This window comes from Somniosus microcephalus, chromosome 18, assembly GCF_052327205.1.
Source record: "Somniosus microcephalus isolate GS21.2 chromosome 18, FLI_Smic_1.0, whole genome shotgun sequence".
Classification (NCBI taxonomy): domain Eukaryota; kingdom Metazoa; phylum Chordata; class Chondrichthyes; order Squaliformes; family Somniosidae; genus Somniosus; species Somniosus microcephalus.
In genome coordinates this window covers 28374929-28388845 of record NC_141004.1, presented here as the reverse complement: position 1 = coordinate 28388845, position 13917 = coordinate 28374929, and the positions used below count along the sequence as shown (strand labels likewise).

Here is a 13917-nt window from a genome sequence, read left to right as displayed (position 1 = left end):
AAAGAAATGGATATGCTAATGTCTACTGGGAAAAATCCAAGTTAACATTCAGATATTCGGATCATTTTTATATATTTAGGAAAGGTTTAACCCACATCTTTTTATTTATTAAATTTAAGAAATCGGTACCCACATAGTTTGCAAGTAGGTGCTTAGTGAAACTGACCGCACCACATGTTGCCGTAGAAATAGAATCATATCACAGAGGAGTGGGCATATTGTAGCTCATGCACAGTAGTGACAGCATACTAGAAATATTGAATTAATTTTTAAAACAACTAGCACACTATCGATGTTGGAGTGCCCTAAAGTTCCGTCTTGTGTCCCTTCTTTATCTCATCGTGCACTGTTCCTCGGTGACATTTGTAGACATGGATTCAACTTCCATTTTTATGTTAATAAAGTCCATTACTACTTCTCCACCACTGTTGAGCTTGACTGCTTATCTGACATTAAGTCATAGTTAAGGAAGACCTTTCTTCAATTTATCTGCAAGACTGAAGCCATCCTGTTTGGCTCCTGCCAAAGAATCAGCACCCTCCCTGAATTTCATTCTCCTCCCTGACAACCACTCTCTTATACATCAGAAAGATCACTTATTTCCACTTCAGTAACGTAACCTGCTTCTACCTCAGCACCACCACCACTGAAATATTTCTCCAGGTTTTTTTCACTTCCTCAATATCAATTACTTTCACTCAAGCTTGATCAGCAAATTAATGCAACAGTTTCCTATGTGCTGCACTAACACAAGTAATTCAGTGGGGCACAGACACAGATTTAGTTGGATCTTAAAATGAGAAAGGAAGAGGAAGAGGAGGGAGGATGAGCATGATTTAACTATGGATCATTGACTATGGATTATAGTGACTATAGTTAGTAGAAAACCTCCCCATCAAGTTGGCTTCAGCATCTCAGAGTGAATGAAGTAAAACGTGGTTCCCACTCCTGATCACTAACCATTAGTTCCAGCTTAACGCTAGTGTACTCTTTGAAGAAGCAGGGTCATTACAATGGATGCCATGGTTAAGTTCCATGCCAACATTCACTGTTCATTCTCTAAGAACGGCCTCTTGGGCGAGATACTGAAGGTTGCTTGCGGTGAGCGAACTGCACTCCAGCACAAGTCACTTCCTTCAGGAGAGGATGTACAAAGTGAATTAATAGAGAAAATAAAGTTACCCTCATCACTTACCTTCACAAATAGCCTGTAATGGTGTCCAAGTTGAATCAACCTGACAGGTAACAGATGTTAAACATTTGTTTTTCAGTGTGTAGCCTGTATAACAACTGTAAGTAATTTCAGTACCCACAGCAAATGAGGTCCGAGAAATTAATTCCTCAGTTGGTGAGCCATTTTCCAATTGTGGAAGCTTGCCACAGGAACCTTTAAACATAAGGAGACCAACATTGTGACTGGCGAAATCTAGCACAGTGTGCAAAAATAAAATTAAGTGTGAAGTTTGAATATGAGTTGGATTATGTACAGTACGTCATACAGTTCACAATCGCAGAGGGTTTACACAGAATTAGTGGATAAAGCTATTCTGAGCTAAGAATATATTTGGCAGTATTAGTGGATGGACGTTTAATACTCCTCTGTCCACATTTATGAGGTATGTTCTGTTTGTTTATGGAAATTTATGTTTATGTAAGACTGTATAATGTGGCAAACTCACAAACAGTGCACTGAATCTTCCACTTTTGTGCTCTGGTGGATGCTGGGAGGACACATCAGGAAATTGTGCCCATGATTTTCATCCATTAATTTTAAGAAGAATTACATTTATGGTGAAGTGTTGCAATGTGGAAAGTGTTGGTGTTGCTGGTGACGGGCAGTGGGTATCCTGAGGGCACCAAAGGGGCAGCAGACAGCTCAGGGGAGTTAACGAGTTTTTCAGCTCAGGAGGCCAGTGGACCGCCTGATATTGTGGCAGCCCAGAACTGGTGGCCTGCATTGGTGGGGCCTGTCCTACAGAGATAGCCCACTGTTACGATGCAAATCAGTCCCGGCCTTTAAAATGGACCAGGCCTCCTGCCACGACTACTGAGCGGCCGGTCGCACGTACCGCCTGCCAGCCACTGGAATTCTACTCGGGTGCAATGGGGTTGGGGGGGTGGGGAGGTGGGGGAGGGGGCGGGGGAGTGGGAATTCACCCCTGTATGAGCATTTGTGCCCACAAGGTTAAGACATGATAAGAGGGGCCAATGTATGGCATTAAAACAGGAAGTTTCCTCTGCTCATGGGTCACTGAAAGTATTCCAATTTTATTTTTTACAACTACAAGAAAAATAATCAATGTGCCAATGCAAACTGGGAAATGTCAATCCCAATATTCAGGCACTAAGAGTTTCAACAGATTGCAAAAAGCTCCACCCACATCTTTTGATTCCATTCTCAAGTTTAAGGAATGGTTACTCACGTGGTCTGCAGGTTGGTGGTGGTGGTACAAATGTGTTGTTCTCACTACATTCAATGACACTGCTGCCAACCATTTCATAACCTTCATTACAGCTGTAGGTGATCGTCTCCTGGCGTTTGTATGTAGGTCCAAATCCTGAGATTATGCGACCATTTGCGAGCAGTTCAGGAGATTGACATCCAACAACTGACAAAAGAGCAATGTTTTAGTCTCCATTAAACAATTAACTGTCCATGTCAGTTGAGGAAAAAGGAAGACTGTACTTATGTTACTGATTGAAAGTCCATTTGGCCCATTACTCATGTCCCCATCTTCATTCAAATATCGTTATGCTTGTTAAGGCATCATTAAAAAACAATTAGAAAATTTCCCATAGAATTATACACAGTGGAAGCGGGGAAATATAAACTAAGAACAAGTCCTGATCTACATTACATAAGAAATAAATCAAGGGCCAAAAAAGACCAACTTCTACAGCAATTACAAAATCCTCCAGAATAATATTTGTTACACTACGATAATCAGATAATTCTGAATTAACACATATCCCCTTGAAGAATGGGAGTTCTTTTTAAGTCTCATCAGTTTTCAGGGAATTAACCCAACAAATCATGCAGCGTAATAAATCTACAATAATTGCCGGGGAAACAAAATGCTTCATTTGTATTCGCAATCTATTCTATATCATTGCTCTGGCAACATGGATTAGAAACCATATGCAGATTACACAACATCAAAGTAAAAACATTACTGCCAATGGGGGTCAAAGGAAAACCCTCCAATAGCTGGAGTCAAATCTGCTGTAAAGAAAGATGGTCATGGTTGTTGGAGGCCAGTCATCACAGCACCAGGATATCACTGCAGGAGTTACTCATGGAAACAACCTCAACCCAACAATCTTCAGCTACTTTATTAATGACCTTCTCTCTGTCATAAGGTCAAGAATCAGGCTGTTTGCTGATGATTCCAGTGTTCAGCTCTATTCATAACTTCTCTGATAAAGAAGCAGCCCATCCCAGCCTACAACACTCCAACTTGACCTGACAAGTGGCAGGTAATGACTATCTCAAAAAGGAGAAAGCCCATAATTGTTTGGCACAGAAAGTGAAGCCAGACATTTGGAGCCCTAACTTACATTCACAGGTTGGGACCTGGCCATCCCAGCCATCAGCTGTACACAACCGATAGTTCCGACCCACCATCCGGTACCTGGAGAAACAGAAACATGCTAATCAGGGTCCTGGGTTACAATAGTACAGGGGCACATTGAAAATCAAGACATGATATACTATTACTGGACGAAGTGTTGGTCAGAAATCATATGGAAGAGCAAACCTAATTCAGGTCAGCTAGTCTTAGGAAGGATATTGGTGCTTCTTCGCTCACAGAGCTCAATCATAGTTTTGAGGAACCAGCAGGCACAAACCTCCAAAGTTGAACTCAAATTATGGATCTACAGATCAATCATAGAGAAACATAGACATAGACATAGAAGATAGGAGCAGGAGTAGGCCATTCGGCCCCTCGAGCCTGCTCCGCCATTCAGTGAGATCATGGCTGATCATCCAAATTCAGTACCCTGTCCCTGCCTTCTCCCCATATCCCTTGATCCCTTTAGCCTTAAGAAATATATCTAACTCCTTCTTGAATATATTTAATGAATTGGCCACAACTGCCTTCTGTGGTAGAGAATTCCACAGGTTCACCACTCTCTGGGTGAAGAAATTCCTCATCTCTGTCCTAAATGGCTTACCCCTTATCCTTAGACTGTGACCCCTGGTTCTGGACTCCCCGCCATGGGAACATCCTTCCTGCATCTAGTCTGTCTGGTCCTGTTAGAATTTTATAAGTTTCAATGAGATCCCCTCTCATTCTTCTAAACTCCAGCGAGTATAAGCCCAATCGACCCAATCTCTCCTCATACGTCATTCCTGCCTCCCAGGTATCAGCCTGGTGAATCTTCGCTGCACTCCCTCCATAGCAAGAACATCCTTCCTCAGATAAGGTGACCAAAACTGCACACAATATTCAAGATGTGGTCTCACCAAGGCCCTAAACAACTGCAGCAAGACATCCTTGTTCCTGTACTCGAACCCTCTCGCTACGAAGGCCAACATACCATTTACCTTCTTAACCGCCTGCTGCACCTGCATGCTTACCTTCAGCGACTGGTGCACAAGAACACCCAGGTCTCATTGCACTTCCCCTTCTCCCAATCTATTGCCATTCAGATAATAATCTGCCTTCCTGTTTTTGCCACCAAAGTGGATAACCTCACATTTATCCACATTATACTGCATCTGCCATGCATCTGCCCAATCACCCAACCTGTCCAAATCATATTGGAGTTTCTCAGCATCCTCCTCACAGCACAAACGCCCACCTAGCTTTGTGTCGTCTGCAAACTTGGAGATATTACATCTAGTTCCCTCGTCTAGATCATTAATACATATTGTGAATAGCTGGGGTCTTACGACCGATCCCTGTGGTACCCCACTAGTCACTGCCTGCCACTCGGAAAAAGACCCGTTTATTCCAACTCTTTGCTTCCTGTCTGCCAACCAGTTCTCTATCCAAGTCAGTACCTTACCCCCAATCCCATGTGCCTTAACTTTACACGCTAATCTCTTATGCGGGACTTTATCGGAAGCCTTCTGAAAGTCCAAATACACCACATCCACTGGTTCTCCCTTATCTATTCTACCAGTTACATCCTCAAAAAATTCTAGTAGATTAGTCAAGCACGATTTACCTTTTGTAAATCTATGTTGACTTTGTCTGATCCCGTCACTGTTTTCCAAGTGCTCTGCTATTACATCTTTTATAATGGACTCTAGCATTTTCCCCACTACCGATGCCAGGCTTACCGGTCTATAATTCCCCGTTTTCTCTCTACCACCTTTCTTGAATAGTGGGGTAACATTAGCTACCCTCCAATCCATGGGAACTATTCCAGGGTCTATAGAATTTTGGAAGATGACCAGCAATGCATCTACTATTTCTAGGGTCACTTCCTTAAGTACCCTAGGATGTAGATTATCAGGCCCTGGGGATTTATCGGCCTTCAATCCCATCAATTTCCCTATCACCATTTCCCTACAAATACTGATTTCTTTCAGTTCCTCCCTCTCATTAGACCCTATGTTCCCCGAACTCTCGGGGAGGTTATTTGTGTCCTCATTTGGAAGACAATACCAAAGTATGTATTTAATTGCAATATTTAATTTAAGGGCCTAAGTGACAGGAGTTTGACCAGTGGGTGAAAGTTCACAGCATCAATAGCCCAGAATTTAGCACGAATTGGACAATGACATGACTGGTGAGAGTAGAATGTGTAAAACTACTACCCACAGTGTGACATTCAGTTACAAGCCTCACACGGTAGCCACATGGACGGCTGTCTTCAGAAATGTAAACAACAGATAATGGTTGTCTTGTGTTGGGTAAGTTGCATTGTTGCACCAACATGGAGATGCTGTGGACTGCCGTCACCACATTCACAACATTTTAAAAATAAACCTTCACCAAACTATTCAGCAATCTGAGTAAGAACAACTCACCCTTCATTACAATAAAAAGTAACTTTGCTTCCAAATGTAGTTTTTGGTGCCTCATAATACCCATTCAGAATCTCTCTTGGATTACCACAGTTCAATGCTAGATAGAAAAAATGGAAAAGGTAGAAATATTACAATATATATCAGGAGTTCAAGTGATTTTTTTCCATTTATTTTTTTCAATGTAATTCACAGTATTTTGGAATTAATATATGAAACTGCTACTAACTTCTCCTAATTCTGGAATTCATTTTGAAAATGTTGGCAAAATATATACAAGATTCACTCAAAGGTGCAATACCCCTCATTAATAGGCCTCTGCCTTCAATCTCCCTCTGCAAGCATCTAGGAGAACCTTTACCAGCAGTCCAAACACAAGGGCCTAGAAATTCAGTTGTGGAGTTCACGTTTTTAGGCACTAAAAAGCCTCTTGAGCCTCCAACATGGCAGGCAGGAAGCATCTCAATGTTATTGGACAACAAATCTCTCATCTTTGGAATTCTCTACCCCATAGGGCTCTGGATGCTGAGTCGTTGAGTATATTCAAGGCTGAGATTGATAGATTTTTGGACTCTCGGGGAATCAAGGGATATGGGGGATCAGGCAGGAAAGTGGAGTGGAGGTCCAAGATCAGCCATGATCTTATTGAATGGTGGAACAGGCTCGAGGGGCTGTATGGCGGACTCCTGCTCCTAATTCTTATGTTCTTATGTTCCCACCACATATACCAACATTCTTGTCGGCCAATTCATAACCTGCATTACAGCTGCAGCTGATCATCTCCAGATATCTGATCCATCACACTAAGCAGATGGGAGATACCATCACGGATACCCTGCTGCTGCTCCAGCATCTTTAGCTTGAAGACAGGCCTTCTCAGCTTTGTGCCTCAGACCTGTGGTGTTTTAGGAAGTGTTCCTAAATGCCACATTGGGGTGAACTTTCTCTGTATTAATAATGCAAGGGAAATGTCCACTCACTATTTCACCATATATTCCAGATGAAAAGACGGTGTGTGTGTGTGACCACAAAGTTTGAATGTGATATAAACTGCTATGTACAACATTAAAGCAATAAGGGTTCCCTTTGCTCAATTGGTCATTGAAATGTACTCCAATTTCAGTTTTAAAAAAAAAAAACTCTTTTGGAGTGAAGAGGAAGAAGAAATAGATATGCCAATGTCTACTGGGAAAAATCTATGTCAACATTCAGATCATTTTTATATATTTAAGAAAGGTTTAACCCACATTCATTTCTCAAATTTAAGAAATCGTCACCCACATAGATTGCAAGTAGGTGGTGATGACTCGAATGTGTTGCTTTCAGTACATTCAAAGACATTGTTGCCAACCATTTCATAACCTTCATTACAGCTGTAGGTGATCATCTCCTGATGTTTGTATGTAGGACCAAATCCTGCCACTATTTGACTATTTGCCGGCAATTCAGGATGATGGCATCCAACAACTGACCAGAGACAAATGCATTAGTCTACACTGGATAACTGATTCTAGTTATGATACACGAAGGAAGTTTATTTGCACCTTTACTCTGGAGTCTTGCTGCCATCCTAAAATGTGTTCATAGAAACATGTGAGGAAAAAAGATCAATTGACAGAATCTGCTGTAGACGTTTACGTAGGAGGATATAAAAAAAGAGTAATTTAAAAATCTGTGCTGGTGAATTCTAAGATTTTTTTTCCTTAATCTAGATACCTGGTCATTTCAAACTTAATTAAAGACACTAAAATTTTCCCTACCACATACGTTCAAATATCTGGCCTGTGTGCCCGTCCAGTGTGTAGGTAGCCAAGTGACTACCTAGTCAAGTTGTGTCTTTGTTCAGTCTGTATATTGTCACTCTGTGCACGTGTTCAATATGTAGATGGTTGGGCTGTGTGCTTGTTCACTGTGTATGTGGTTGGGCTGTGTGTTTGTTCACTGTGTATGTGGTTGGGCTGTGTGTTTGTTCACTGTATATCATAGGTCTGTGTACTGGTTCATTGTGTAGGCAGTAGGGTTGAGTGTCTGTTTGGTGTGTAGGCAGTAGGGTTGAGTGTCTGTTTGGTGTGTAGGCAGTAGGGTTGAGTGTCTGTTTGGTATGTAGGCAGCAGGGTTGAGTGTCTGTTTGGTGTGTAGGCAGTAGGGTTGAGCGTCTGTTTGGTGTGTAGGTATTCTAGTTGAACTCCATAACATAAGAAAAATGTATCAAGAACAAGGCCAGCTGTCTGAAATTAAAAGATGCCCAAGTACTTGGGGGGAGAAATTCAAGTGCTAACGGCCTAGCTCAGTGGCGTTACACTCAAACCGCTAACCAATATCAGGTGCAGTCTAATCGCATGTCATCATTGCCTAAGGCTCTTTCCAGTTCTTAAAGGGGAGGTTCATTGATGCTGGAGAACCTCATTCTCAGCGTTGCTGCCTGTGAACCTGCATCAGCAAACAGGAGCAGGCCTAGTCCAAGGAGCCAGACGGCTCCACCAGCTATACTCATGGCAGATCCACGCCCCAGGGAGAGAGCCTGCAGATTTTCGGACCAAGCATTGGAGGAGTTGGTCCTCGCTGTGGAGAGACGGAGGGCGGTGCTCTTCCCGGCAAGTGGCAGGAGGCCCTCACCGCAAGTCTTCCGCGCCATGTGGAGGGAGGTTGCCCATCAGGTCTCAGGCAGCACTGTGGTCCCCAGGACCCCATGCAGTGCAGGAAGAAATTTAATGACCTCACTCGGGAGGTCAGTGTGAGTCAATGCTTCAACAAATGTTACATACCACCGTCTGATCCACAGTCTGCACACACTGGCCAAAGCACCACACCCCCAGCACTCACCCACCAACAATCTCTACCTACCAACATTCACACCCACATCTCACACCTTGTACACAATGAAAGCTATTCAACTATGGCAAGTGACGTAAGAAAACTACTAGGCACTTGGTCAGAGTATTAAACAAGGCCTTAATCGACTGTTTTGCAACATGGAAGTCTAGTTATCCTTCACTAGTTCCTGTTTACAAAATGTCCCTGAGCAAGCTGGGCCCATGCCAGAGTATTTATACTCTCCCTGGACAGTGCCACCAGCAGGCCGCCCAGTGTATTTCATAAGTCATTTCTACATGAATGGCACAATTTAAGTCAGCAAGCACATCACCCAAACACATTGCTCCACACTCACTCATACACTTTCCTTTCTCTTGCAGGCCAAGGTGGCTCACAACAGGAGGGAGCAGGAGTACACTGGCGGGGGACAAGCTGACACCCAACCACTGTCTGTGCTGGAAAATAGATTGCTGGAGATTATTGGGCACCAGGTAGTGGGCACCGTGGCCACTGGCGACATTGACCCCCTTGGGGACAACAATGGTATCTTCATCCCTACTCCTCCTTCTCACATCCCACTTCCCCCTCACCCCACAAGCCTTTCACACTTTCTAGCTAATCAAGCTGTATGCATGCATTTCTCCCATCCTGCCTCCCTCCCCTCACCTTAACCCATCTCTTGTGCCTTTATGCTTTCAGATAGTGAGCAAACACTGGAGCAGCCTGTCCCCGAGGACACCGTTGAGAGCAATGTGGGAGAAGAGGAGGAGAAAGAACACACCGCATCACTGCATGTCTCCCCCGCAAGCACCAGCTCAGATACTGGCACTACGCATTCTTTAGAGGCTAGTATAGTAGTGGGATATGCATAGGGTGATGCACCGGGAATGAGCGGGCTGCAGCAAGGCCAGGGGAGTCAAGGGTTATAGGGAGTGGGCAGAGAAGTGGAGTTGAGGCCAAGATCAGATCAGCCATGATCTTATTGAATGGTGGAGCAGGCTCGAGGGGCCAAATGACCTACTCCTGCTCCTACGTCTTATGTTCTAAGAAGGGTGATGGGCATGCACACGGAGATCATAGGTGCAATGGCAAGGGTGCCCAAGAGCCTGCCTGCAATGGTAAGGAGCATGGGAGGAGTCTACCGCCAACATTGCACAAATATCTGCGCACACCATGGAGCCCATCATTTCCAGTCTGCAAAGGATGGTAGACTCCCAGAGACACCATGGTGACCCAGACCTGATGCCGCATGTGATAGGCAATCTGGCAGCTTCTATTGCAGCACAGGTGGAAGCAACGCAACGTCTTAGTGCTGTAATGCAGTCTATGGTTGGTGCCATTCAATCTCAGACTGCTCTCATGCAGTCTCAGCTTGATGCCACACAAGCTCTGACTGCTGCCATAGTGGCTGGGTCTACCACCGTCGACTGGGGCTTTCACAGTGTCGCAGCAGGCCAGCAATCTGTGCTCCAACAGATTGCTAGGGATGCTGAGGTGCTGCCCCGGGGGAGTGGCAGTGGGTCAGTGTAGCAGGAACCTGCTGTCCTCTCTCACGATGATAGTATTCCTGCTCCCACCCCTACTACTCCAACATTGCCCTTGTCGCTGCCTGTCATCCAGCCTTACAGACTGCTGCCGCCCATGCTGAGGTGGTGTAGTCTACAGCCAGGCCTTCCAGGCCCAGAGCTAGTCGAGGGCATCCTGCAAGTCCATTTGAAGTCTCCCACACGGACATTCAGCAGTCTTCCACCAGCCGTGCTGCAGCCACTGGGCCAACACTTCGTAGGAACACTAGAGTAGGCAAAGGCACAGTAACAACAGGCACTAAGGGATTGTACAATGGTGAATAGTAAATATTTTTGTTGTAAAGATGTTTTCACTGATTATTGATAAATTTATTAATTCACTTCGGATAATTTGGTACTGTCTCTCATTTCAGCTGTGCGCTGTGATATGGCCTGCGATAGGGATGGAATGATGGGGATTTGGTGAGCAATGGGGATCTAGGGTTGAATTTACTGGAACCGCAGTCTGATGAGGTGGTCACAGGCCGCCCTTCTGGAAGGCCGATTGAGTGGCTGCCTCCTCCCTCGCTCCTGTTCCTCCTCCTCCTCCTTGTGTTCCTCGTCCTCCTCCTCTTCCTCCTCCTGAGGTGGTCCCGTAATCCCTGCTGGCAATTATGGAGCACGCAGCACACCACGACGAAATGGGACACCCGCTCCAGCGAGTACTGGAGGGCTCCTCCCAAGTGGTCAAGGCAGCGGAACCATTGCTCAAGCTCCCCAATGGTATGCTCAATGATGTTCCTGGTGGCAGCAGGGCTCTCATTATATGAGTGCTGGGCAGGAGTGTTGGGGTTGCAGAGGGAAGTCATGAGCCAGGTGGAGAGCGGATAACCCTTGTCTCCGATCAGCCAGCTGTGAGCTTGATGTGGAGGCTGGAAGAGTCTGGCATAGGATGAAGGCACCGTGGCTGCTGCCAGGATAGCGGGCATTCACATTGAGGATTTGCTCTCTGTGATCACACACCAACTGGACATTAAGTGAGTGGTAGCCTTTGTGGTTACAGAAGATCTCAGGATTGTTATGCAGTGTCCACACAGCCACATGGGTGCAGTCAATGGCGCCCTGCACCATGGGGAATCCCACTATCCTGGCAACGCCACATGCACGTTCATCCTGCTTCTCTCTGGTGATGGGGAAGGAAATGTAGTCCCTTCTCCTTCTGTAGAGAGCCTCTGTGACCTCTTGGATGCAGCAATGGACGGCAAACTGCGAGATGTTACTTATATCTCCTGTTGTAGACTGGAAGGATCCACTGGTGAAGAAATCAAGGGCGGCAGTGACCTTGACTACCATTGAGAGAGCTGTCCTTGTCCTGATCTGAGGCTAGAGGATGGTTGCAGGAGTTGGCAGGGTTCTGTGACCAACTCCTTGCTGAAGCGGAGCCTTCTAAGACACTGCTCCTCGCTTAATTGAAGGTAGGAGAATTGCTGTCGGAAGACTCTCGAAGGGTAAGGCCTCCTGTTGAGAGCCCTGATGGGCCTCCTCCTCCCTCTGGCCACATGTTCCAATCTTCCTTGCTGCCTGCGCTCCCTCCGCAGTAGATCCTGGGGGGCGAGATCGACTGCCAGTAGAGCCCCCATTAATGTAAGGAAGTGCAGCCCTTTGATATTTTGCGAGAATAAATGTAACGAACTTTTAGAAGCCGCAACACTCCGGAGACAAAACAATCTTTGAATGACTATCTCAAACTGACAAGAAAGCACTGAAACACCACTAACCTGACAGCTGCGACCCCGCCAGGTGCTAACAGGAGGCACTAAGGTACCGATTTTTTCCCCTTTGGTTTCTTTATTTTAAATCTAATTTTAATCCAGTTCCATGCTTGACCCTGGCTTCCTATTGGATATTAGTTTTATTATTTGTTTCCTAGGTAGCACCTTTTCTTTCAGGAAGTCCAAATAAATTGAGAAGATTTGTCAAGCATTGCACATGCGAGTCAAGATTGAGTGCAGTATTCATATCAAACAGGCTTAAAGACCAGGGGATAATCAGACCTGGGTGGAGGACAAGAGGAGGCAGATGCGAAGGGAGGAATAGGGGAAGGCGGCGAGGGAGAGGCGCAGAGTAAATGAGGTGGGTGGAGAGGGAGGGTAGTAAAGGGGAGGGAGAACAGGAGAGGGGAAGGATAGAGAGATGGGGAAGGAGAGAACAGGGAAGGGAAGTGGTGTAAGCGAGGGGAGATGTACTTTAGCTTTGATGCCTGTCTTCATGTGTCTCTTACCAGGGGGAGGGTTAAGTGAAGGGTCAAGGAGCCCAAGGCAGCCATTTTGCAGGGAAAAGGTGATAGGAAGAGGAAGAGAAAGACACTGTGTAGAGGTAGAGGGGGTTGATGGAGAGCCTGAGAGGTACGCTGAAAGGGGTGGCAAACTGGTGTGGAGTGGGACAAGTGTCGTTTGGTCGCACTTTCCTCGTGTGGGCACTACACAACACCAGGGCAGGAGAGGGGAATTACCAGTCACGATGATCAGATGAACTCGTTGCAGGTTTTTTGCATCGCCTGACCCATTTTATTATTAATACATTGAGTTTCAGGGAAGAGGAGAGACAAGCAATTGCAATGTTTGCAAAGCCACCTGGTAGCCTGAACAAGGAACTGCAACATCATTGAAGCTCGTATGAACGGGAAAATCCAATTAAAAACGTGACAGGGTAGGACAGGTTTGAACCTAATCAACACTTGAAATCCCCAGCGTACTGTTGACATAGGACCTTAGAATGTAAAGCTAATGGGACATACTGATTTCAATAACATACTCGTTGATCTGTGGCACACATAGGGAGTTTAGACCAAGGACACTTTTCAGATCAGGCAGTGTTAGAGGAGATAACTGAATCAAGGTGGGGGTAGAGAAAGGAAGCAGATGGGAGAGAATGAGAAGGGAGAGAGAATGAGATGGGGTAAAGGGAGAGAGGAGAAGGGGAGGGTGGAAAGAGGTGAGGATGGTGAGGGGGACAGAGCATGAAGGGGAAGAGGGCAGAGAGGAGGGGAAAGGATGGGAGGGGGAAAGGGAGGGGAGGGGAAAGAGAGAAAGGGAAGCTAAAATTCTTGAGCATAAAGGCATCGTTACAATTGCTTGCAAATTTGACGCTGGGTAGAATTCTTTGGAGCTGGTCGCAGACCATCTGAGCATTATGCAAGTGAATTCCCATTCTGTTTAGAAAGTTCAAAGAATTGACTGCAGGATCTTGCAATGTTATGTGCCCGTCGTCTATTTCACCCTGAATTTTGGGGAATCCAGTAATGCAGTACTTGTTTATAGGAACTGCCATTTTGCTATGAATGCAAGAAAAAATATTGGGAGAAAACAAAAAGCAAAATATTGCAGATGCTGGAAATCTGAAATAAAAAACAGAATTGGAAACACTCAACAGGTGGAGAGAGAAGTATGGATCCTGATTTTAAAAGGGGGGGGGCGGATACGGTGCACGCGAGCATCGAAGCGAGCCACGCATCCGGGGAGTCCGAGGACATGGAGGCCCAGCCGGACCTCATCACCATAACTTTCGACAGAATCCCACCTGAACCTGGACAGATGCGCTACCTCGCCGGCGGGCGAG

At 45.5% G+C, this 13917-nt stretch overlaps 1 protein-coding gene across 1 annotated transcript in view; it reads right to left on the bottom strand.

Moving 5' to 3' along the window:
• Positions 1-13917, bottom strand: part of LOC147105178 (complement receptor type 1-like) — a 358655-nt gene that overhangs the window by 216347 nt on the left and 128391 nt on the right. Inside the window, exons 13-16 of the mRNA XM_086011790.1 lie at positions 5984-6080; positions 3559-3632; positions 2424-2609; positions 1196-1387 (exon numbers count right to left, since the gene is read on the bottom strand). Coding sequence (XP_085867916.1) covers positions 1196-1387; positions 2424-2609; positions 3559-3632; positions 5984-6080 — 549 coding nt within the window. The remainder of the gene's footprint in view (positions 1-1195; positions 1388-2423; positions 2610-3558; positions 3633-5983; positions 6081-13917) is intronic.